The following is a 23,084-nucleotide window of genomic DNA, read 5'->3' on the forward strand; positions in this document are numbered from 1 at the left end:
ACTCAACATCAATAGATATACTGCATCCTTTATGACCACTGTGCATGCGCCCACCTTATTGTAAGTCGTTCTTCCACCCAATCAAGCAATCTCCTGATTGATGATCTCATTTCCATCAATCACTATTTTGTTGATACGCGACAATGTCATGTCTTTTACTCCCTTTGTCCCAAAACAAGTGTCTTAACCTTAGTACAACTTTGTACTTCCTCCGTTTTTATTTAGTCTGCATATTAGCTTTAGTCAAAGTCAAGCTTTGTAAACTTTGACAAAGTTTATAAACTAAAATATTGACATATACAATAACAGATCAATAACATTAATTTATTATTAAATGTACTTTCACATCGTATAGATTTGTTATGGTAAATATATGTATTGTTTTCTATAAACTTGGCCAAACTTTATGAAGTTTGACTTCAGTCAACTCTAATATGCAGAGTAAATAAAAACGGAGGGAGTACTAAAGTTTTTTTTTTGAAAGGAATTGAGAGGGGTACTAAAGTTAGTGAAAAGTTGAGACACTTATTTTGAGACTGAGGGAGTAATAGACTGGCAGTTGTCTCATCATCATACTGTTAGCATTGTTGATTTCACCCTGCCAGTCTATTAAAAAGTGTTGTGGTGGCATGGTAGGAGTAAATGTTGATATATTGCTTAGCTCCTTGGGTTATCATGTTCCACAGTTCATTTTTCTAGAGGACTTGTCCATTGTTTCTTAATTGCAACCAATGTGAAAGAGGTCTATTCTAGAAGCACCACTATTGAATACTCCCTTCATTTCATAATGTAGTGCGCCCGCACTTTCTGAGATCTAAGTTTCATCATAAATTTAACCAACAAGATCAACTGCGCTGGGAGCAAGAATTGTATCACTGAATTCATATCAAAAATATGAATTCAGTGGTATAATGTTTTCTCCCGCCACAGTCGGTCTCGGTAGTTAAATTTACGGGCAAACTTGAATCTCGGGAAGCGGGGACGCACTACATTGTGGAATTGAGAGAGTATAGTATGATGGTTGACTGAAAGTACTTTATTTATGGAGGCCTCATCATCACACTTGTGCACGGGGCTTTCAGCTGGCAACTCACCTTGTCACGGCACTTGTATTTACTCCTGAGTTTGTCCACATGGATGAATAAATTGTTTCACAAGGAGCGGTTTTGTTAAGTAGTCTTTCTTACCTGGCTATAAAAGACAAATTGTTTCACAAGGAGCGGTTTTGTTAAGTAGTCTTTCTTACCTGGCTATAAAAGACGTCTTATATTAATTTACAGAAGGAGTATTACTTGTCCTTGCCATATCCTGGTAAACTTGAAACAAAAATTCGGCGATGCAGAAAATTAACATTTTTTCTTTTGCTGTGCTAATCCAACTTGAAGCACAGGTTCACGAGCAACAGATGTGTTGACCTTTCTTGCTATGGCTGGGGCTGGGGCTGGGGACCGAATTATTGTACGGGTGATGTGTGACATAGTATCGATCGATTTTGAATTGGAACCCGTCGTAATCGAAGCAGTTTGTGGTGGCCAGCGAGCACACTCGACTATCCATTCATCCCAATCCCAATCCCACTCCCACGCACGGCACGGCTAGAACGGGAGAGTCCGGTGGTTGGTGGATGGTCCGTCCGTCTTGTACGCTGCTCAACTGTAGCTGTCCGGGGCGGCCCGGCCCGCGTGGCAACCACGTGATTCGGTCGGGACTTCACGTGATCCGGCGGGGACCTGAGGCTGAAGGTCCACGTTTCTGTAGCCAGATGTTTCTCGAGATAAAGCTGGTCTGTCACTGTTACTTTTCTGTAGTATTGTACGGCCACCGCAAGAGAAATCCGATTTCAGAGGCCTCCCTTGGTTTGGACAGGAGTTTCATATGAATTCTATAGAATGGGATTTCTATAAGAAAATTTTCTTTAGGGTCTTTTGGTTCGTAGGAATGAATTTTCATTCTTCATATTTTTAAAAATAAGGCCTCCTTTTGATTTATTCATGGGATATGAATTTTCACTGAGTCCAGGCTAATGTTTTTTTTCTTTAAAATGTGAAAGATTGGTTCCTATCCTACATAGGAATGAGAATCTATTCTTACATCTTTAGGAATTTTTTATACATGTCATCTCATTTCGGCCTCGTTTAATTCATAGGATAGGAATGGTTAGGAAGTGCGATGACATGTATCTCAATTAATACAGAAAATATATGTTATTTGATGCATAGGATAAGAATGCATCCATTAAGTCTAGGCTAATGTATTTTTTTCCTTTGAAATGCGAGGGTTGATTTCTATCCTACACAGAAATAAAAATCCATTCCTACAAATCAAAGACTCCAAAGAAGATTTTCCTGTGCATATCATATGAAATTCCTACACACTAAAGGAGGCCTTTTACAAATTTCATATTCTTGTGATATTCCTATCATATGAACTAAAGGAGAGGTGAATGGGGACTGAAATGTGGTCCTAGAGGCATCCGGTGCTAGTAGGTATTAGTATTTCCTAATTTCTAGTGCGTAAATCTTTGTGATGATATGCAAGAATCTAACAATAGCGACGCATCAGTAGCGCGGGATAGCAATATGACTGCCCGCTTTCAGTGGTGCACGCACATCAGCATTTCCCGAAAAGACTTTCACAAGAAATAAAGAGAAGAAAAAATCAACCAATTATTAGTATACAAGATAATATCCAGCACCATCAGTAGCATAAACTTGTGGCTGGCGCCAGTCACATTCCAATAGCTTAAGCGGAACGCTTTTGTAGCTTCCAATCAGTGTTCTAGAACACGATATGCAATCCATCCTAGGATGGATGGATAATACTGTTCAAGGACCACTTGTGGGCTCAACCTACGGGCCAATATATGAAAAATACCCTTTGGAACATGGTGGTAATTACACCTGGCTACGTATTTTATTTTATTTTAATTTCAGAAAATGTCAAAACGTTCTACGTACTTTAATTTTTTTAAATTTCAGAAAATGTCAAAACGTTCTAAAACTTTTTCCCAACAAACTTGAGATGTCGTTTCTGGTGTACAGAAATATTCTGCAACGAAATATTCTCTGACAAAAATGACAAATATTCTACGGCGTATATGGCGACAAATTTGTTTCTTTTACGTCCACAACAACATGAAAGTCATTTCTTCGCGAAAGTTTTTATACAAGTGCAACAATAAATCTACTTTGTTCGTAAAAAGTTTCAGAATTTTTTGACTTTCTTACAAATTACTATTTTTAAAAAAAAATCAGGTGTAGTTACACGAGAGCCATACGTTCCCGTCCGCCAATATACGTACTATTCACTCCGTTCACAAATATAGTATTAAAAGATGTTTTGGATATTTTGATATGAACTACATGCGGATTCAAATGAGTAAACAAACATAGTAAAATGTATCTATATACATCTGATTCAGAAAAGGTTAAAATATCTTATACTCAAAACAATTTATGAACAGAGGGAGCACTTGTTTATATTCAAAACTGATTAATGAAATTTATTATCTAAGAGAAATGTAAAATGGATCTTACTCATAACTCATTTCCATATCCCAATTTTGACACTTATTTTGGGACGGAGGGAGTATTTCATATACGTGGTATATACGACATCGAACACTATTTCAAGGAAACTGTGAACTGATTTGTGATTTGTTGACAGTTGAATAAAATAAAGTTAGTCAGCAGGCTAAATTGTTTACAAGAGAACAGATACATCATCAACTGTGAACCATTTTTTTTCCATCACATGGCCATAAAGAAGAGCTACATCATCAACCACATAAGGATAACAGGTACATCATGCATTCATGGTTGAGGAGCCTAGTTTTGTCAGGGCAAAGCCAACCATGCACGCGCTATACCTTCCACACAAGACGACATAAAGAAACCTTGCAGAATTGTGAACAGATAGCAACGACAATTTGGGATCCTATCTTCATGTTGAAGAGCTATTAAGGCATTTAAGTTCGCTTTGTGCCTGCAATTTTGGATCCTATTTTGTTATGACCAGCCCTTACTGGTGTGACCCATTGCAGTCAAGCACAGCTTGCTCATGCCAAACTCCATTTAAGTTGGCTTGCCATAGCCTAACCATGCCATCCACTCCGGTCGATGCGAGCGTCATACCGCCCATGTCCCATTCCAGTTGCCATACCTAGTCGGATGTCAAATGCAAGTGAGCTGAGTAATAATACATAATACATAATGATGATGATGATGATGATGATGATGATGATGATGATGATGATAATTACAGAAAAGTAGCTTAACACAGTGAGATCTATCCCAAGAAAATGAGACAGGCTGGAAAACAACAGTTAGAGCTTTCTTTCTCCTTGACGCATGCCATGGCTATACCAGCGTTATTCCTCTATTACGTACCAGATTTGCAACTATTCAGTTACAGGGATTATAAATACTACCATGTTCTCGTAAAGGACACGTTAACACAAGAAACACAATTTCAGGCAATTTGTTTCTCATTCATACCTCCCCATTGTGGCCGGGAAGTACAGCAACATTCTCTGTTGACAGTCTGCCGTCAGATTCAGGGTTGAAGCCTACATGCCACACTGCAATGCCTTTGCAGGTTGCAACTGCTATCATCTCATATGGTCTGAAAGTTGTTGCAAGAGCATAGCAATATGGTAAAACAACAAATTGTCAGGACAAACACAAACAACCAATAATAAAATAATGCATATCGACATAAGCATAGCAATATGATGATCTACCCAATTGGCATGCTCTTTCCAAGCCCATCCCAGCACAAACCCATCAATTACCACCCTTAGGCCTGAGTTCAGCTTGATTATCAAGGCATGCAAGTTCAAGTCGAGCATTATGTCAATACATATACTTGAAGCTTGTGGTCCATCAAGCAATGGTGGATATGTGAGTGAAGAAGCTATCGCGAGAAATCTTCCCATACTGGTTTCAGGGACGGCAAATTGAAATATTTCATCAAGCAAAGAAGATTAAAGAAGGTTTTCAACTTGTTGCGAGGATTGTGAAGGGGCCCAAGGAGTTATCAGTGATTGTGGAGCACTGGAGCTAATCATATTGGGGATGAACGAACAAGCTATTCATAGTGGGATGGGCTTGTCGTGTTTGCTCAAGATGGAGCTAACCTGCCAATGTTAGGAGCCCATGCTAGAGCATGTACTCTCTCCCCCTTATCCTCCGGTGAACCAAGTTCAATAAGTGGAAGCCAGCGCTGGTGAGCTTCTTCAAACTCCCAAATCTGTTTACCATTTCAAATTAGAATATTACCATAGACAAAATACCAGTTCATGAACTAGGAAATACGAAAAGTTGGTTGCTCATCACTGCAAAGCCAAAGCGACATCATATGCATTTGCATTCAATTACTCTTTGTAGACTTCATCACTTCAATTCACAGTCATCACCCTAATAACAGCTCTTATTTCATTTTTCTCCAAAAGCAAGATAATATAAGAAAACTAAGATTATTGCTGGGATGAAGTTGCAGAAGTTCTATAATGAAAACAGTCCACGAACCTTGCAAGAGTTAAAGTTTGGAGAATCCGAATTGAAACCAATAGCAAAACTAGCCTGCTGGCCTTCACCTCTTCTTGGACTCCATGCAATTGATGCAGAAATGCATGCTGGCTTCCCAATTCTGGAAACAGGATCGGTAATATTCTGTAGCTCTGCCTGAAGTTATTGTTAGGAATCAGAATTGTTCTACTTTTCCAAAACAGATAAATGGCGACAACACTTTGAATGATGAAATAATGGGTTTGCTAGTTTAGATTAACAAGAGATTCATCTGCAGTAGAAAGGAACTAAAATGCAATTATTGAGAACGTTGACAAACGAGAGCAAAATTTAGATGAACCTGAAGCTGCCACTTGTCCAATTCCAACGAATCCAAAAGTTCATAGACTTTCACTTGACCATCTGAGTATGCAATAACCTAAAAAGTCCAGAAAGAGTTACTGCTAAATAATGACGCACATGCAACGAAGAGTCCATAAAAGTGAGAAAGCTTTGGAAAATAAGAGTAGAACTTGTAGCATAGTCAAACGAAACAATGAAACAACACAACACTTCAGCACAGGCTAGTTTACAACCTGTTGCATCTGAGAAGTGAAATGAAACTTGTCGTGGAATTGTCGCGGCAGATGTCCTCGTGCAAGGACTTAGTCGTGGAGCCATCGCAGCTAGGAAGCTTAAAGGGGTTAAACGGGACAAGGAGCACGAGGGTTATACTGGTTCGGCCCCTTAGGCCTTGTACAATGGGAGGTGCTTAGGAGAGGTGCTTAAAGAAATAAACCAGGATTTCCTTAAGCACCGGTGCTTATTTGTACAGGGTAGACGCTTAACTAAGCGTCTCTTCTATAGAAATAGGCACCGGTGCTTCAGAAAAAACCCGGTTTATTTTTCTAAGCACCTCCCTAAGCATCTCCCATTGTACAAGGCCTTACGGTGAAGGTAAAAGCCTACGTCCAGTTGAGGTGGTATTACTTAGGGTTTCGATGACCAGGGAGCTTAATCGCTATGCCCGGCTCTCGATCTCTTGTCCCTCTTCCTGAACCGCCGCCGGGTCGTCCCTTTATATAGAGAGGTTGACGCCCCGCGGCTCTCAGAGTCCCGGCCGGCTTATAACAGTACCCGGCTCGGACTCTTAACTACTCTTGCCTTACATTACAAGTCTTGCCATAATGGCGGTTTATCACTACGGGCCTTAAGCCGCCTCCGGGTCTTAAGCCCACTATTGATCCACCATCCTCTAGCCTGGTACTGGGCTTCACGTGATGATCATTATAACGTAACCCGGCCCCTCCTGGGCGGGTGACTCTAATGGTTATATCCTCAACATTAGGCCCCAGATTGATTTGAACCGGTTCATGTCAATCTTCAATCCCTTTGAAAGAAAATCTTCCGGCTTTTGCTTGTGCAAAGGTTATAACCCGCCGTGACGTCATCTTCTGGATTCTTGGTAACCCGCCGTGACGTCATCTTCTATTAAATTCATTTTTTATTCCGTCATATCCCAACGGATCTTATCTTTAATGACCATCCCGAATATCGAGGCGTTTCTGTGGCGAGATAATCGCGTCTTGGCCTCCTCGTTTCTCGCGCCCATTTATCAGCCGTCCCTTATAAATAGGCCCGGCCCATAAGCCTTCGTCACTCTTCTCCTCCATCGTCTTCCTCCTCTGACGCTCCAGAGCCCGAGCTCCGCCGCCGCCGCTGCGCCCCTGGTCTTCGTCAACCTCGGCCGCTGCATCACCCTGAACCGGTCCAGAGAAACGGCGGGAACCTCCGCATCTCATCAGCGCCGGTAAGTCCTCGCCACTCCATACAGTAGATTCGCATTAGGGTTCTGTCGTTCTTCCCCTGTTCTTCGTAGTTCATCTCGAGTTCTTCACAGTTCTTCCACCGCGACCCCTTTTGATCCGGAAAACAGGGTAGAACTCCTGCGGTAGTGGTTTCGCACTCATTTTAATACTAGTAGATCCCTTTTGTCCGCAAAAAGACCTCGTTCTGAGCTCATGAACTTCTCTGTATCAGCTTGCTAGGTCTAGAAATTTTTTCTTTTTGGACGATCGTTTGATCCAAAATAATCCCTGCAAGCTATGAAACCTGTTTGTACGACACTTAGACAAAAACCTGCATCTGTTAACCATGGCGGCTCATATCTCCGGCTTAAAAAAGGCCATGCGCTGTGAAATTTCCGGCTTATTCATGATAGAGTTTTAAACAACTTCAATTACTTATGATATCCGCAGCGGCTTAGATAACCCGACACACTTAGCCATATAACATTAGGCTCCTTCATAAGCCGCCATCTTGAATACTGAACTGAAATCTTCCTCCGGCTTATATTTGAACCGGACATTTTCTTTTGTCATAGGCTTTCGTCTTTCACCATGCCGCCCAAGGCTCCCAAGGCACCCATTACGTGCAACTGGGTGAGATCCAATGTTACTGATAATACTTTAGATGACTTTGTGAAGACGGGTTACCTGCCTAAGAAGGAGGTCATGTCCTATCGTGCCCCTGACCCGTCCGAAGAAAGACCTTAACCAAGAGACGGAGAAGTTGTTATATTTGCTGATCACATGAGCCGGGGCTTTGCTCCTCCTGGCTCAAGATTCTTCAGAGATGTTCTGAACTTTTTCGATCTGCGACCTCAAGACATTGGACCCAATTCCGTGTCGAACATTTGTAACTTTCAAGTGTTCTGTGAGGTATATCTCGGAGAAGAGCCCAGCCTACTGCTCTTTAGGGAGCTGTTTTATCTGAACCGCCAGAACGAGTGTGCCAACGGGCCTAGCTTGAAACTTGGTGGAATTTCAATCCAACGACGGAGAGATTGCCTCTTTCCTTATGCTGAGCCGCCAAGCCACCCAAAGGACTGGAACCAGACATGGTTCTACTGCCAGGATACTTCTTCGGCTGATGAAAACCCTCTGCCCGGCTTTCGCGCCCTGCGTCTGGAGTCAAATCACCCCCTGCCAGACAAATTATCTCAAGCTGAGCGACAACCGCTTATCCCTACCATCAACAAGATTAAAGCTCTTCTGGGAAACGGCCTTAACGGTGTTGATCTGGTCCGGGTCTGGATTGCTTGGCGAGTGATTCCCTTGAGCCGCCGCCCTGGCTTAATGTGTGATTACACGGGGCGAAAGGATGATCCTCTGCGGCACAGCCCCAACGACCTACCTGAGGACGTCGTTGACGACATGACTAAGTCCCTTCTGAACGAGAGCTTAGCAGACTGCGGGAGGACAGGCTTAAGCCCCTTCTGCAAAGCTAACCCGGCTCCGGCGGTAAGCTACTGATCTGAGTACCTCACTTTCCATTTTAACAATTTTCATCTTAACCTCAAGAAACCTTTGTTGTATTTTTCAGGCTAATGATAAGTTCTGGAAGGTCAAGTATGATCATGAGGCTGCTAAAAAAGCCAGGAAGGTTAAGAAAGCCGCCAGGAGAGCCGCTCCCCGCACGAAGGGGAGTAAGCCTAGCGCCTCAGACCTGCTTCAGCTGGATGACACCTCCGAGTCAGATGTAACCCTTCATTCTTATGCTCTTCTCTTGTTTTTTGTTTGTTCTTAACCACCTTATTGACATTGATTATCAGCAGGAGGACACCGGAGCGAGTAACCCGGTGATTGAAGAGGTAACTATACTTTCCTCCGACTCGGACCCCTTGCCAAGGCTGAAAGTCCGAAGAGTAACCCGGAAAGTAAGATTTTCCCATCCTTTAGCTTATCAAGATCCTTAATTTCTTTTGAAGCGACAGATTCATGAGAGCCGGAGGCACACCCGGACCAACAAGGATGCAGACCTCTCCTCCGGCTTACCTGAAGCATCAAGGAAGCGCCGGACCGAGGTTATCTCCAACTTATATCCTTTTCATCCTTTGGCGGGCGTCACTCGTCAACCGCTCAATTCTTCTGATTCAAACTATCAGGAAACTTCACCTTCCTCCGGGGACTCCATGCAATCTAACTTGCCGGCTTTCAAGACCGCACCCAGGTAATGATGATCAGCTTATGTTGTGCTTATCTTACTCATGTTTTTGCATTAACCTTTTGACTTTCAGTGCCCAAGCAAAGCTCAGCAAGAGGGCAAAGAAAAGTAACCCGGTCGAAGAGCCGGTCTTGACTGAACCCAACGCCTCTGCTTCGGAGCCGCCGTCTGCACCAGCTCCAGAAACCACCGCTCCAACTGAACAACAAGCCATGGAGAGTTCTAACAACCCGGAGATCCCCAGCTCAGCTCAACCGGCCGATGACCCGGATGTGGTGATTACCCGGACCGAATATGTTGAGCCGGGAAGACCCACTGTGCTGGCCAGATGCTCTGCTAAAGAAGAACTGCTGGAGCGCCGCAAGGCCAGACTGGATATCATTGACTATGCTAACTTGAGCATTGAAGACATTGTTTCTGGTTATATTGGTCAAGTGCATAACAGCCGGGACCTGAAGATTGACATGGTGAAGCAGATACAGCAAAAATCCGAGGTACAACTCTCTTGCTTACTCCATAGTCATCCTTACCATGCTAGCCCCCAAGTCTATTACTTATGATAGAATAGGTTGTAGACTTAACTTCCGGCTTACCTTCATGAACCGGCACTTATAAATAGAATCTTTCAGCATACATTAGCCCCCAAGTGCCAAGTGTCTTTGCTTGCAAAGTGCTTGGGACTTTAATGTTGCATGATAACCACTCAAACTGTAACCCGGAATTTGTACAGGCTGTCTGCAAGAAATTTGAATCGGAAATCTCTGAGCTGAAGAACCGCCTGAAGACTCAGGAAACTGAGACCCGGAAGGCCAATGCCAAGTTTGAGTTCAGTGTTGCTGCACAAGAAAAACTGAAGAAAAAATTTGAAACAGAAAGAAAAACTTGGGCCGACGAGAAGACTGCCTTGCTGAGCCGGGCCGAACAAGCGGAGGCTGCCCTTACTGAAAGAACCGCCGAACTCTCCGGCTTAAAACACCATGTGTCACAGATGGTCTCCGCAATCTTCGGTAAGTTATTCTATAAGCTCTTAACAAGTTTACATTCTTCATGTCTCATAAGTCCCATCGTTGCCATTAGCTCACCTGACGTTATTATGCAGGTCCCAGAAGCTCCAATCTAAATCAGAACGTGCTGACCAAGCTGAAGGCGGTTTACACCTTGGTGGAGCAACTCTACACTGGGTCACAACGTGCTTTAGCCGTTGTGGCTCTGTCCAACGAGGTTCCCACTCACCTGGCGGACGTACTCAGGCGGCTTGCCGTACTTCATCAACGCTTCCAAGAGCTGAGACGGGCTTCTGCAAGAGCCGGAGCTATAGCTGCTCTGAGCCGGGCCAAGGCGTTTCTACCGGAGCTAGACCCGGCCGACATCGCTCTTGGATACCCCAGCCTGAAGGAAGACGGCACCCCCTTTGACCAGAAAGACTTTGCCGCCTGTGTGAAGAGCGTGCGCCCGGTGGCCACCTTGATTGGGAATGACACCGACCTAACCAAATATCAGCCGGGCTATGACGCGGAGAATCAGAGGATCCCCACTCCACGCTATGAAGCAATCAGCCTGATCCCTCCGACTCGTAAACATACCTTCGCTCCAGAAGTTGACCCGGCCGGGTTAATTGATGACGAGGCTCAATTTGAAGTTTTGAGCGGCATTGACTGGAAATCATCAACCTTCCAGGTCATGGAAACAGCCGGAGGAGCGGAGAGGGATGAGCCGGGAGCTTCAACCCAACAAGCACCTTGATTTCTTAGGCGGCTCATGGTTACACCTTAAAAACAATGCCTCACCTTTTGGACTCGAGGAGTCTTGTAATAGAGTAGGACAAACACTTAATTTTGTCGTACCATCATGCACGTGTAGAATGCTTAACTCCATTGAAGCTGCTCTTTAATATTCCTCCGGGTTATGTTCGATCATCTACTTTCCTTAAGTTAAAAAGCTGTCTTTAATTGTCCTGCATAGAAAACAAATCACAAGTCTCCGGGCGCTTACCGCACTGAGAGTCATATACTTTACATATAACCCGGAATATGAACCAAAGTCACCAAAGACCGGCCCTCAATTATATCCTCGAGGTAACCATAATAGCATACTTACAAGCCTTCAAGTATACTTCCGGTTTATGTAACCCCAATAATGAGGTTGAGAACTCAACTCCGGTTCACCAGCATCGATAATGCTTAGTGTGCTATCAACATTGTTAATCAAATTTAAGCCGGCGGAGTAAGAACCGCCCTTGCACACTGTTATATGATCAAAACAACTTGTTACAAACCAAAAGATCAAAACTTAGGGGCTTCTGATTCGAATACGACCAGAGAACCGTCCCAAAGGGGTTAAGCTAAGATTCGAATGCGATCATATAGCCCCCAGTGGCTTTGGCGCTGCCGATCAAGAGGGTACCGACAACTATGTTCTCTTTGGTTCGAATACGACCTATGTTTGAACAGGAAGCCCCCAAATGACCTTGAGAGTTGTTTAACGACGCTGATTCGAATACGATCCACGTCGGCTCCCAAAGGGGGTTGAGCTATGATTCAAATATGATCAAGAAAAACTCCCCAATGAGCTCGGCAATTTGCCAATCAAGTGGGTATCGACAGCTATGTTCTCTTTGGTTCGAATACGACCTATGTTTGAACAGGAAGCCCCCAGGTGATCATACTGTTAACGGCTAGATTCGAATACGATCGTAAGCCGGATCCACCTCCATGTGACCATGTAATGTTGTAATGGAAATAACACATTTACCTTTGGAGGAGAAAAGGACAGAGGTCCTGCTTTATTATTTATTATAATATATACATGGCTATAGAAATATGTACATTATGAGAGCCGGTGGCTCAAGTGTAATAAGGCCGAAGCTGAGCTATGTTCCACGGCCGACGGGTCTCTTCCTCCGACTTACGTGAATCTTTATGCTCCCGAACATCGATAAGGTAGTATGACCCGTTGTTCAAGTTCTTGCTGACCACAAAGGGCCCTTCCCAAGACGGGGATAACTTGTGTGCATCCGTTTGATCTTGGATGAGCCGGAGCACCAGATCACCTTCTTGGAAGACCCTGGACTTAACCCGGCGGCTGTGATAGCGGCGCAGGTCTTGTTGGTAAATCGCCGAGCGAGCTGCTGCCACATCACGCTGTTCGTCCAACAAGTCAAGAGCATCTTGGCGCGTCCGCTCATTATCCGCCTCAACATAAGCCGCCACTCGAGGCGAGTCATGACGGATGTCGCTAGGGAGGACTGCTTCCGCTCCATAAACCATGAAGAAAGGCGTGTAACCCGTAGACCTGTTAGGAGTAGTATTGATGCTCCATAACACGGAGGGTAACCCCTCCACCCAACAACCCGGCGTCCGTTGCAAAGGGACCAAAAGCCGGGGCTTGATGCCCTTCAAAATCTCCTGATTAGCTCTCTCAGCTTGACCATTGGATTGAGGGTGAGCCACTGATGAAACATCAAGTCGAATATGCTCTCGTTGACAAAACTCCTCCATGGCGCCTTTAGACAGATTGGTACCGTTGTCAGTTATAATGCTGTGTGGAAAACCAAAGCGAAATATCACCCTTTTCATGAACTGAACCGCTGTGGCTGCATCACACTTACTAACTGGCTCTGCTTCAACCCACTTTGTGAACTTGTCGACCGCCACCAAGAGGTGAGTCTTCTTATCCTTCGATCTTTTAAAAGGCCCAACCATATCAAGCCCCAGACCGCAAATGGCCAAGTAATTGGAATCATCCTCAGCTCCTGAGCCGGCACATGAGCCCGTCGCGAGAACCTCTGACAACCGTCACATTTACTGACCAAGTCCTCCGCATCAGCATGAGCCGTCAGCCAATAAAAACCATGACGAAAAGCCTTGGCCACAAGGGATTTTGAGTCGGCATGATGGCCACAATCCCCCTCGTGAATCCCACGTAAAATTTCTTGACCTTCCTCAGGGGAAACACAACGCTGGAAAGTTCCAGTGACACTGCGACGATGCAGCTCGCCATTGATAATTATCATTGACTTAGACCGCCGGGTTATTTGTCTGGCCAAAGTTTCATCCTCAGGCAATTCTCCCCGGGTCATGTAAGCCAAGTAAGGTACTGTCTAGTCTGGGGTAATGTGGAGAGCCGCCACCAACTGTGCCTCCGGGTCAGGAACAGCCAAGTCTTCCTCTGTAGGCAACTTGACAGAAGGGTTATGCAAAATGTCCAAGAAAGTATTAGGCGGCACCGGCTTTCGCTGAGAGCCCAGCCGACTTAATGCATCAGCCGCCTCGTTCTTCCTGCGATCGATGTGCTCTACTTGGTAACCCTGAAAATGTCCAGCAATGGCATCAACTTCACGGCGATAAGCCGCCATGAGAGGGTCCTTGGAATCCCACTTGCCTGACACCTGTTGGGCCACTAAATCTGAGTCGCCAAAGCACCTTACCCGGCTCAAGCTCATCTCCTTAGCCATCCGAAAACCATGGAGCAAGGCCTCGTACTCAGCTGCATTGTTAGTACAGGGAAACATCAACCGTAGCACATAGCAAAACTTGTCACCTCGAGGGGAAGTTAATACAACTCCAGCCCCCGAGCCTTCCAATTGCCTAGACCCGTCGAAGTGAATAGTCCAGTATGTATTATCCGGTTTCTCTTCCGGCACCTGCAGCTCTGTCCAATCGTTGATGAAATCCACCAATGCTTGAGATTTGATAGCAGTGCGTGGCACGTATTTCAGACCATGAGGCCCAAGCTCTATGGCCCACTTAGCCACCCTTCCTGTGGCTTCTCTGTTTTGTATGATATCTCCTAGGGGAGCAGAACTAAGCACAGTGATTGGGTGACCCTGGAAATAATGCTTAAGCTTCCGGCTTGCCATGAATACCCCGTAAACAAGCTTCTGCCAATGTGGATACCGTTGTTTGGACTCAATGAGCACTTCACTGACGTAGTAAACCGGCCGCTGAACCGGATACTCCTTACCCTCTTCCTTGCGCTCCACCACCACAGCCACACTGACGGCTCGTGCGTTAGCGGCTACATACAGCAATAGGGGCTCCTTGTCAACAGGAGCAGCAAGAACTGGGGGCTCAGCCAGCTGTCTCTTCAAATCCTCAAAAGCAGCATTAGCAGCATCATTCCAGACAAAGTCATCTGTTTTCTTCATCAACTGGTACAGTGGCATTGCCTTTTCATCCAAACGGCTGATAAATCGGCTCAAAGCAGCGATGCGGCCCGCCAGATGCTGGACGTCATTTATGCACGCCGGCTTAGCCAGAGAGGTGATTGCCTTGATCTTTTCCGGGTTAGCTTCAATGCCTCTGTGAGAAACCAGAAAACCCAAGAGCTTGCCTGCGGGAACACCAAAAACACACTTGGCCGGGTTAAGCATCATCTTGTAAACCCGGAGATTATCAAAGGTTTCTCTAAGATCATCTATTAGGGTCTCCTTCTCCCTGGATTTAACCACGATATTATCCACATAGGCATGAACATTGCGCCCAATCTGGTTATGAAGACAATTCTGCACACAACGCTGGTAAGTCGCCTGTGCACTCTTGAGCCCAAAAGGCATAGACACATAACAGAAGGCTCCAAAGGGAGTGATGAACGCCGTCTTCTCCTGGTCCTTAACTGCCATTTTAATCTGATGGTATCCAGAATAAGCATCCAAAAAACTTAAGCGCTCACAACCCGCCGTAGCATCAATAATTTGATCAATACGGGGGAGAGCAAAAGGATCAGCCGGACAAGCTTTGTTTAAATCCGTGTAGTCCACACACATCCGCCAGGTGCCGTTTTTCTTGAGCACGAACACCGGGTTAGCTAACCATTCTGGATGAAAAACTTCAACAATAAACCCGGCCGCCAAGAGCCGGGCTACCTCCTCACCAATGGCTTTCCGCCTCTCCTCATTAAACCGCCGAAGGAATTGCCTGGCCGGCTTAAAACTTCGGATCAATATTAGAAGTGTGCTCAACGAGTTCTCTAGGTACACCCGGCATGTCAGAAGGTTTCCATGCAAAGATGTCCTTGTTCTCACGGATGAACTCGATGAGCGCGCCTTCCTATTTCGGATCCAGATTGGCACTGATGCTGAACTGCTGAGATGAGTCGCCTGAAACAAAATCAACAAGTTTAGTCTCATCAGCGGACTTAAATTTCATTACCGGCTCATGCTCTGTGGTTGGCTTTTTCAAAGACGTCATATCTGCCGGGTCAACATTGTCTTTGTAAAACTTTAACTCCTCTGTTGCACAAACAGATTCTGCATAAGCCGCGTCACCTTCCTCACACTCCAAGGCTATCTTTCGGCTGCCATGAACCGTAATGGTCCCATTGTGACCCGGTATCTTGAGCTGCAAATACACATAACACGGCCGTGCCATGAACTTGGCGTAAGCCGGCCGCCCAAATAAAGCATGATACGGACTTCTTATCTTAACCATCTCAAAGGTTAATTTTTCCGCCCTGTAGTTGTACTCATCTCCAAAAGCCACTTCCAGCTCGATCTTACCAACTGGATATGCCGACTCACCAGGCATCACACCATGGAAAACTGTATTGGACTGGCTGAGGTTCTTATCAATCAACCCCATACGACGGAAGGTCTCATAATAGAGGATGTTGATGTTGCTGCCTCCGTCCATGAGCACTTTAGTGAATTTATATCCCCCACCTGAGGAGCCACCACCAGGGCCAGGTGACCCGGATTATCAACCCGGGAAGGGTGATCCTCCCTACTCCACACAATAGGCTGCTCAGACCATCTTAAATAGCGTGGAACCGCCGGCTCAACAGCATTCACAGCCCTTTTATGAAGCTTCTGATCTCGCTTGCACAGACTGGTGGTAAACACATGATACTGTCCACCATTGAGCTGTCTTGGATTAGTCTGGTATCCCCCCTGCTGATGCTGATGACCCTGGCCGGACTGCTGATTAAAGCCCCCTTGAACATTCTGAGAATTAGAATTTGAGCCGCCGCCCGGGCCATGAAAGCCGCCGGCGCCTGAGCCGCCACCCGGGCCATTATTGCCACTGAAAGCATTGGAATTCTTAAAGGCCTTCATGATTGCGCAGTCCTTCCATAAATGAGTGACCGGCTTTTCCCTAGAGCCATGCCTCAGGCAGGGCTCATTTAACAATTGTTCAAGCGTCGGGCCTGACCCGCCGGCTCGGGGAGATGGTCTCCCCTTGCGCCGGTGGTTGTTACCCTGTGAATTGGTGTTGGCCACAAATTCCATACTGCCATCAGCCTTACGCTTGTTACCTCCTTGGTTCGCCGGGTTATGCTGGGGGCCCTTGCCATTGCCATTCCGTTTTCCCTTCCCTGTCCTTTCATCATCCGACGCGGGATCCTTGGTACTGTCAGAGTCGGCGTACTTGACCAGAGCCGCCATTAGCGTACCCATATCATTGCAATCGCGCTTGAGCCGCCCGAGCTTCATCTTCAGGGGCGCAAAACGACAATTCTGCTCTAACATTAAGACTGCAGAGCCGGCATCCATCTTATCAGATGAATGTATTATCTCTTTGACCCAGCGAACCCAATGGGTCGTAGATTCACCCTCCTGCTGCTTGCAATTAGTCAAATGCACAATTGACATAGATTGCCTACATGTATCTTTGAAGTTTTGGATGAACCGGGCTTTTAGCTCAGCCCAAGACCCGATAGAGTTCGGTGGCAGTCCCTTCAACCAAGTGCGGGCAGTTCCATCTAACATCATGGTGAAGTACTTGGCCATTGCTGCTTCACTAACCTCCAGCAACTCCATGGTCATCTCGTAACTCTCGATCCATGCTCCGGGTTGTAAATCAGCCGTGTAATTAGGCACCTTCCTAGGCCCTTTGAAATCTTTGGGCAGACGTTCATTGCGGAGAGCCGGCACCAGACAAGGGACACCTCCAGTCCTCGTAGGTATACCCACATCAATAAAAGCCGTCGGATAAGCCGGGGGTGGCTGGTAAGCCGTCAACTGAGGCGCCTGCTTCGCCTCCTGCCGTGCTCTGTCTTGGTCTACCGCGTGAAAGGCTCCGTTATGAGCCGGGCCGTGGCCAGGAGGCAAGTCATAGCGTCGGACATTGCTTGAGCCGGTCGCTGAGACCATGTGTCTACTATAACTCGGGCTCCGGCCTGGACGAGGGGTTGAATGAATCCTGTCCCGGCTATAAGAATATGCCTCCTGCTGCGCCAGAGCCGTCTGAAGGAGTTCTCTGACCCGGCGGGTTTCAACCGCCGTTGGAGAGTCGCCATCAATTGGGAGAGCCGCCAGTCGCGCCGCCGCGGCGACCATGTTTTCCAACGGATTGGCATAATGACCCGGTGGTATTGGCACATACTGAGGCGGGGCAGCGTTCACCCGGGGAGGCCCCATCACTTGGGGCTGAATTGACGTTCCAGCCCCGGGCGTCGTGATCTCTGGCGGGTTACTGGGCCCTGCACCAGGCGTGTTGAAAAGGTTTCGAGGATCGTAAACCGGAGGGAGTCGAGATTGGGCCTTTTGATGCCTCCTCATGACCTCATTGGACGCGTTCTGATCCATCGTGAGCCGGAAAGACTGTGCCTGAATCAGCCGAGTCTGGGCGTCGAGAGTTGCCCTCTCCGCGGCCATCCTGATCCCTTCCGCCGTCAGATCCTCCTTGGCTTTTGCTAGATCCAACTTTAACTGTGCCACCTCCGCGTCATGCTGAGCTTGATCCGCTGGGGCGACCGTAGCGGTTAACAGGGCCGTTATCTTGTCTGTGAGATCCATCAGCGCCTGAGCCGGCGAGGGCACAGGGCTTCCTGCCCCGGCGGCGGGGTTTTGAACAGGTTGTGCGCCAGCCATGAAGATTCCAACCCGGCTCGGCGGCTCGAAGGGGTCCGGAATACTGTCGCCATCGGAACAACCCCTGAGCCTGTCATCTTGAAGTTGGTATAACGAGTCGGTCTCCTCTGTGGATGACTCGCCGTCAGAGCGAGCGGCCGTCTCCTCGCCGGATCCAGATCTTTCAGAGGGTCCTCCATGGACGCATCCCACGAAAGCATGCTTCAAGGCAGGCAGAGTTCGGGTGGGTCGTGCACGCTGAGCCGTCTCGATGAGATCGGCGCCAAGGTCCGGCTCAAGGCCTGGCTCACCAATCTTGCCAATAAAGACATGGATTCCGCCGAAGGGGACCCGGTACCCGTACTCGATTGAGCCGGCGTCGGGGCCCCAGTTTGCATCGTCGATGTAGAGCTTGCCGCGACGACTCTTGGTCATCCGGCCCACAGCGTATCCCTTGAGCCCTTCGAAGCTGCCCTTCAAGAACTCAAATCCACCGTGCGCTGGCCCCACGGTGGGCGCCAACTGTCGTGGAATTGTCACGGCAGATGTCCTCATGCAAAGACTTAGTCGTGGAGCCATCGCAGCTAGGAAGCTTAAAGGGGTTAAACGGGACAAGGAGCACGAGGGTTATACTGGTTCGGCCCCTTACGGTGAAGGTAAAAGCCTACGTCCAGTTGAGGTGGTATTACTTAGGGTTTCGATGACCAGGGAGCTTAATCGCTATGCCCGGCTCTCGATCTCTTGTCCCTCTTCCTGAACCGCCGCCGGGTCGTCCCTTTATATAGAGAGGTTGACGCCCCACGGCTCTCAGAGTCCCGGCCGGCTTATAACAGTACCCGGCTTGGACTCTTAACTACTCTTGCCTTACATTACAAGTCTTGCCATAACGGCGGTTTATCACTACGGGCCTTAAGCCGCCTTCGGGTCTTAAGCCCACTATTGATCCACCATCCTCTAGCCTGGTACTGGGCTTCACATGATGATCATTATAACGTAACCCGGCCCCTCCTGGGCGGGTGACTCTAATGGTTATATCCTCAACAAAACTGCTAGTTTACGAATCAGGGGTAAGTGTAACTCACCATTTTCAGACTTGACAGCAGCAAACCAAACTGTACATTTAAGATGTGGGAACTGCCACCCTCAAAGACTTTACATTTTCTCCAGATTGGAAGTTGATCATCTGTCAGTAGAAAATCCTTAGTGACGGCCTTGCCTACCAGGTTCCATTAGTGAAGAATAGAAAGGGGATGAAATACAGCAATGACAAACGCACTACGTATATTTCCATAATTATATAAAATGAAGCAGAATGCAGCTTTGATGCATAAGAAGTCCAGAGCTGACGAAAACAGTGAAGCTTAAAGGTTTTTTAATGATTACCTTCAGCAAAACTGATTTCTTTACATATATATATTAGCCAAAACTGGATTAATTAATAAGTTCTTTGGTACATACTACTAGATTTAAGATTTCCCGAGTAAGTTATCTTAGAAAATGTATATAAGTAGATTTTTGCAAGACCGGCTGCTTGAGATTTAGAAGTTGATGTTACTGGTGTCGAGAGAAGCAAACAAACATTGTTTTTCGTTGTTGCAAAACCAAATTTTGTAAAATTAGTCATATGTTTTAAATATTCAAGATCCAAGCAGCCCCTTAAGTCGCATAAAGGCCAGTATGGGATTACATGATATGTTGCATTGTGTTGCAAAGTCTAGTGAAATATTCCTATTCCAGTTTTAAAAATGAGTTTGATGTATTAAAAAATAATAATAAATAAATAAATTTGATTTGGATCTACTCAATAGTCAGTACTGAACATGACAGAGTGGTAAACTAACTGAAGTGCTTCAGATGTACTGGTAGTCAGTAATGGACATGACAAGAGGCAAACTGACTACATGTGCTAATTGGTTGTCAGTACTGAGCGGATCCTGGCCCAAGTACTATTCTGCATGTATATTTATATTTTCATGGGGAAATTGAGCTAGTAAAGAAGACAAAGAGGCAACTAAATCAAGATCAATGATTGGTGAGTGGTCTCCAAATTCATGTCATCAATGCATAAGCCCCTTCAGACTTCTCAGTACAAAAGATAATAATAGCACAACTATCTCCATCATGAAAGTCAGAAAGTGCAAGATTGTTAGAAACATAGAATAAGATAGAACAAGAAAAAACTGACCTTCAGCAATCTCCTCCCACAAAGACAGTGTACCGTCAGCACAGACACAAGCTATAGCATCACCGTAGTCCGGAGGAAGCCAGACGACAGCCACTATAGCATGCTCATGGGCCTGCTCCCAAGACCAACCACATTACGAAACAAGTCTCATTTAGTACACAGGAAACACCAAAAGGATGATACGATGGTTAATAGAGATATGAGATATATGCTGTTCCAACGCCCATAGTACTCCATCTCCAGCATAATTTCTAGCAAGTAGCAATTTCACATCGGCACACTGATGTTTACAAATAGAACCATTCAACAGAGCATCTGCAGCTAGTTTGGTGCATCAAGAATGCAGAAACACTGCAGCCTCCTACTGACATATCCACACGCAAACTAATTACCGCATCCCAGAGCAATAACTTGGTAACAGTAGAGGTAGACCTACGCAACGAGCCACATGATTGACGTATTGCGCACGTAGAATCGAATGCTAGAAAAGGCTCTAAACTTGCACTAAATCTTGACGAACTCATGAGAAATAGGTCAGTACTAAACCACCCGAGTGGAAGCGAAAGAACGAGACGCTGCGTGGGTGCCAAGTGAGCCTTTAGGGTTTCCGTGCTTAAGGTGGTGGGCTGGGAGACTGACCTGCCACTTGGAGGAGGGAGACGGCTGAGAATCGTAGACGGAAACGGACCCATCGACGGCGCCGGCGGCTAGGCGGCGGCCGCAGTGGTTCCAGCCGCAGCACGCAGCTCCAGGCCCCAACTGAGACACCTTCTGATCCGCCATTCCCGCCTCCCTTCCTCACCTGAGATGTCGTGCTCGTCGTCGGCGGCGGCGGCCAGAGGGTGCGCCTGCCAAGAGTTTTGCGCCGAGCCGCGGTTGTTGTGTTCGGGGACGAGGCCTAGCGGCCCAGGTAGACGTAGTTGTTTGTTGGGCCTGTAGGGCAGTGGTGGTGACACCGAAATGAAGGTACATGAACCATTGAGAACATCGAATGTACTCGCAATTTGCACAAATGAAATGAATATAATGGATAAAATATGCTTGAGTAGCTAAATGACTTTATGACTTTTATAGAATAAAAAATATACATATAGGAGTGCGAGGAAGATTAGGAATATCACAGAACAAATTCTACTCGCGAGGAAATAATTCTACAGTTAGATATAGCAATGGAGGTCTTCCACCTAGCGCCGCCCACCTCAGATCCCCTCCCCTCGCCGCCGTCGCCGGTGGCCGCTGGCCGGCCCGCGGCGGCGGCCAGGCCGCCCCGCCTCCTTCCTCATCCTCTCCTATGTTCCCACCGCCAGCTCCTCCCCGTGCTGTGTCATGTGTCGTCACTCGTCTGCACCCTGACCTTGTGCGCGTCTTGCGGCGGTGGTCCTTAGTGGAACTCGTCCTGGGAGCTTGGGGGTAGGGACCCCAACGTTTGCTCGGGCTCTTTGGAGCCGGCGAACCAAGGATCTGACCAGGGGGTCGGCCTATGGCCGGGTGCGGGCTCCGGTGAGCCGGATCTGATCCGTGAGCACTTCGTTGGCCCCCGCGGATTAGTGAAGAGGCTGGTTCACCGTGGCACGACTGGTTGGTGGCTGCGATGTTCTGGCCCTGCTGATCTTCGAGCACCATGTCGCTGATTTGCTTCATGTCGACCTCCTCGATTTGGACACCGGCGAGTTTCGGTCTTCTTCTCGAAGATTTCCGAAGTTTGGCGCATGACGTCACTGGATATCTTGATCGGAATCGATTCGGACATGCGCGCCCTTCTCTCCGACCAGTGTGGCGTCATGAGGGTGTGTCATGAAGCTTCGCTTTCTTGTTACTGCCATGGGACATGTCTGATATAGATTTCTATGGTATGGACAAAGGTGAAGAAAGTTATGGCGGCTATGATCGGAGGTTTGCAATTGCAGATAGGTATTTTGGTTGCGATGAAGACTAGCGGCACAGGTTCTTACTGTGTGCTGGGTATTTGGTGACTTGCAGCAGCGACCTTGGCAAGAGGGTGTGGCAGCACAGGTGGACTGGATTTCGTACCTTCTCTAGAGTGAAAACCCAAGATCTTCGATCGAGCGACGACAAAGCTTGTGCATTGTTTCCTTCTTGGAGGCGTTGCTTTTGGAGAATCTCTTGTGTAGTCCTGGTGTTGTATTCGGTGGTGGTTTGAGTGTTGATGTTGCAAGTGTTTCATAATCGCGACGGAGGCTTTGTTTTCTATTTCTCTTTTTTCTTTTTGTTTTTTTGGTTGTGTGCATCCTTGATGTTTTTGGACATCTTGTTGTTGCAGAGGCTGGGTGTAATTGGTATCTTCACGATATTAATATATTCCCTTTATCGAGAAAGCAATAGATTCGAGGACCCTTTCTGTAAAAGAGGGATGGTTGTGTGCGGACCTGAAAAAGAAACTCCTAGGCCTGCACTCCTTACAAAGAACCATCGCACGCCAGAAATCCAGAGTCACAGTTATCAACGAAGGGGATGCCAACACGTCATTCTTCCATAGACAAGCGACAAGGAGAAAAAAATAAGAACTCCATCTTCAGATTGTGGTGATGCCTGTTGCTCTGACCAGCAGGGTATGGAGAATTTGTCCTTTGAGCATTTG

The 23,084-nt window shown here is 46.7% G+C and overlaps 2 protein-coding genes across 2 annotated transcripts; one reads left to right on the top strand and one right to left on the bottom strand.

Moving 5' to 3' along the window:
* Positions 1–3,626: 3,626 nt before the first annotated feature.
* LOC109750607 (protein SEH1) lies at positions 3,627–21,431 on the bottom strand. The gene is made up of 8 exons (XM_020309566.2): positions 21,125–21,431; positions 20,486–20,597; positions 19,383–19,483; positions 5,869–5,946; positions 5,529–5,684; positions 5,138–5,250; positions 4,497–4,623; positions 3,627–4,161 (listed from the first exon to the last, which is right to left on the bottom strand). The coding sequence occupies exons 1-8, from the start codon at positions 21,266–21,268 to the stop codon at positions 4,021–4,023; spliced, it is 972 nt and encodes a 323-aa protein (XP_020165155.1). The 5' UTR covers positions 21,269–21,431; the 3' UTR covers positions 3,627–4,020.
* LOC141042398 (uncharacterized) lies at positions 9,283–11,426 on the top strand. Its single transcript, XM_073510459.1, has 5 exons — positions 9,283–9,372; positions 9,454–9,518; positions 9,586–10,006; positions 10,243–10,519; positions 10,612–11,426. The coding sequence occupies exons 2-5, from the start codon at positions 9,481–9,483 to the stop codon at positions 11,253–11,255; spliced, it is 1,380 nt and encodes a 459-aa protein (XP_073366560.1). The 5' UTR covers positions 9,283–9,372; positions 9,454–9,480; the 3' UTR covers positions 11,256–11,426.
* Positions 21,432–23,084: the final 1,653 nt, after the last annotated feature.

This window comes from Aegilops tauschii, chromosome 3, assembly GCF_002575655.3.
Source record: "Aegilops tauschii subsp. strangulata cultivar AL8/78 chromosome 3, Aet v6.0, whole genome shotgun sequence".
Classification (NCBI taxonomy): domain Eukaryota; kingdom Viridiplantae; phylum Streptophyta; class Magnoliopsida; order Poales; family Poaceae; genus Aegilops; species Aegilops tauschii.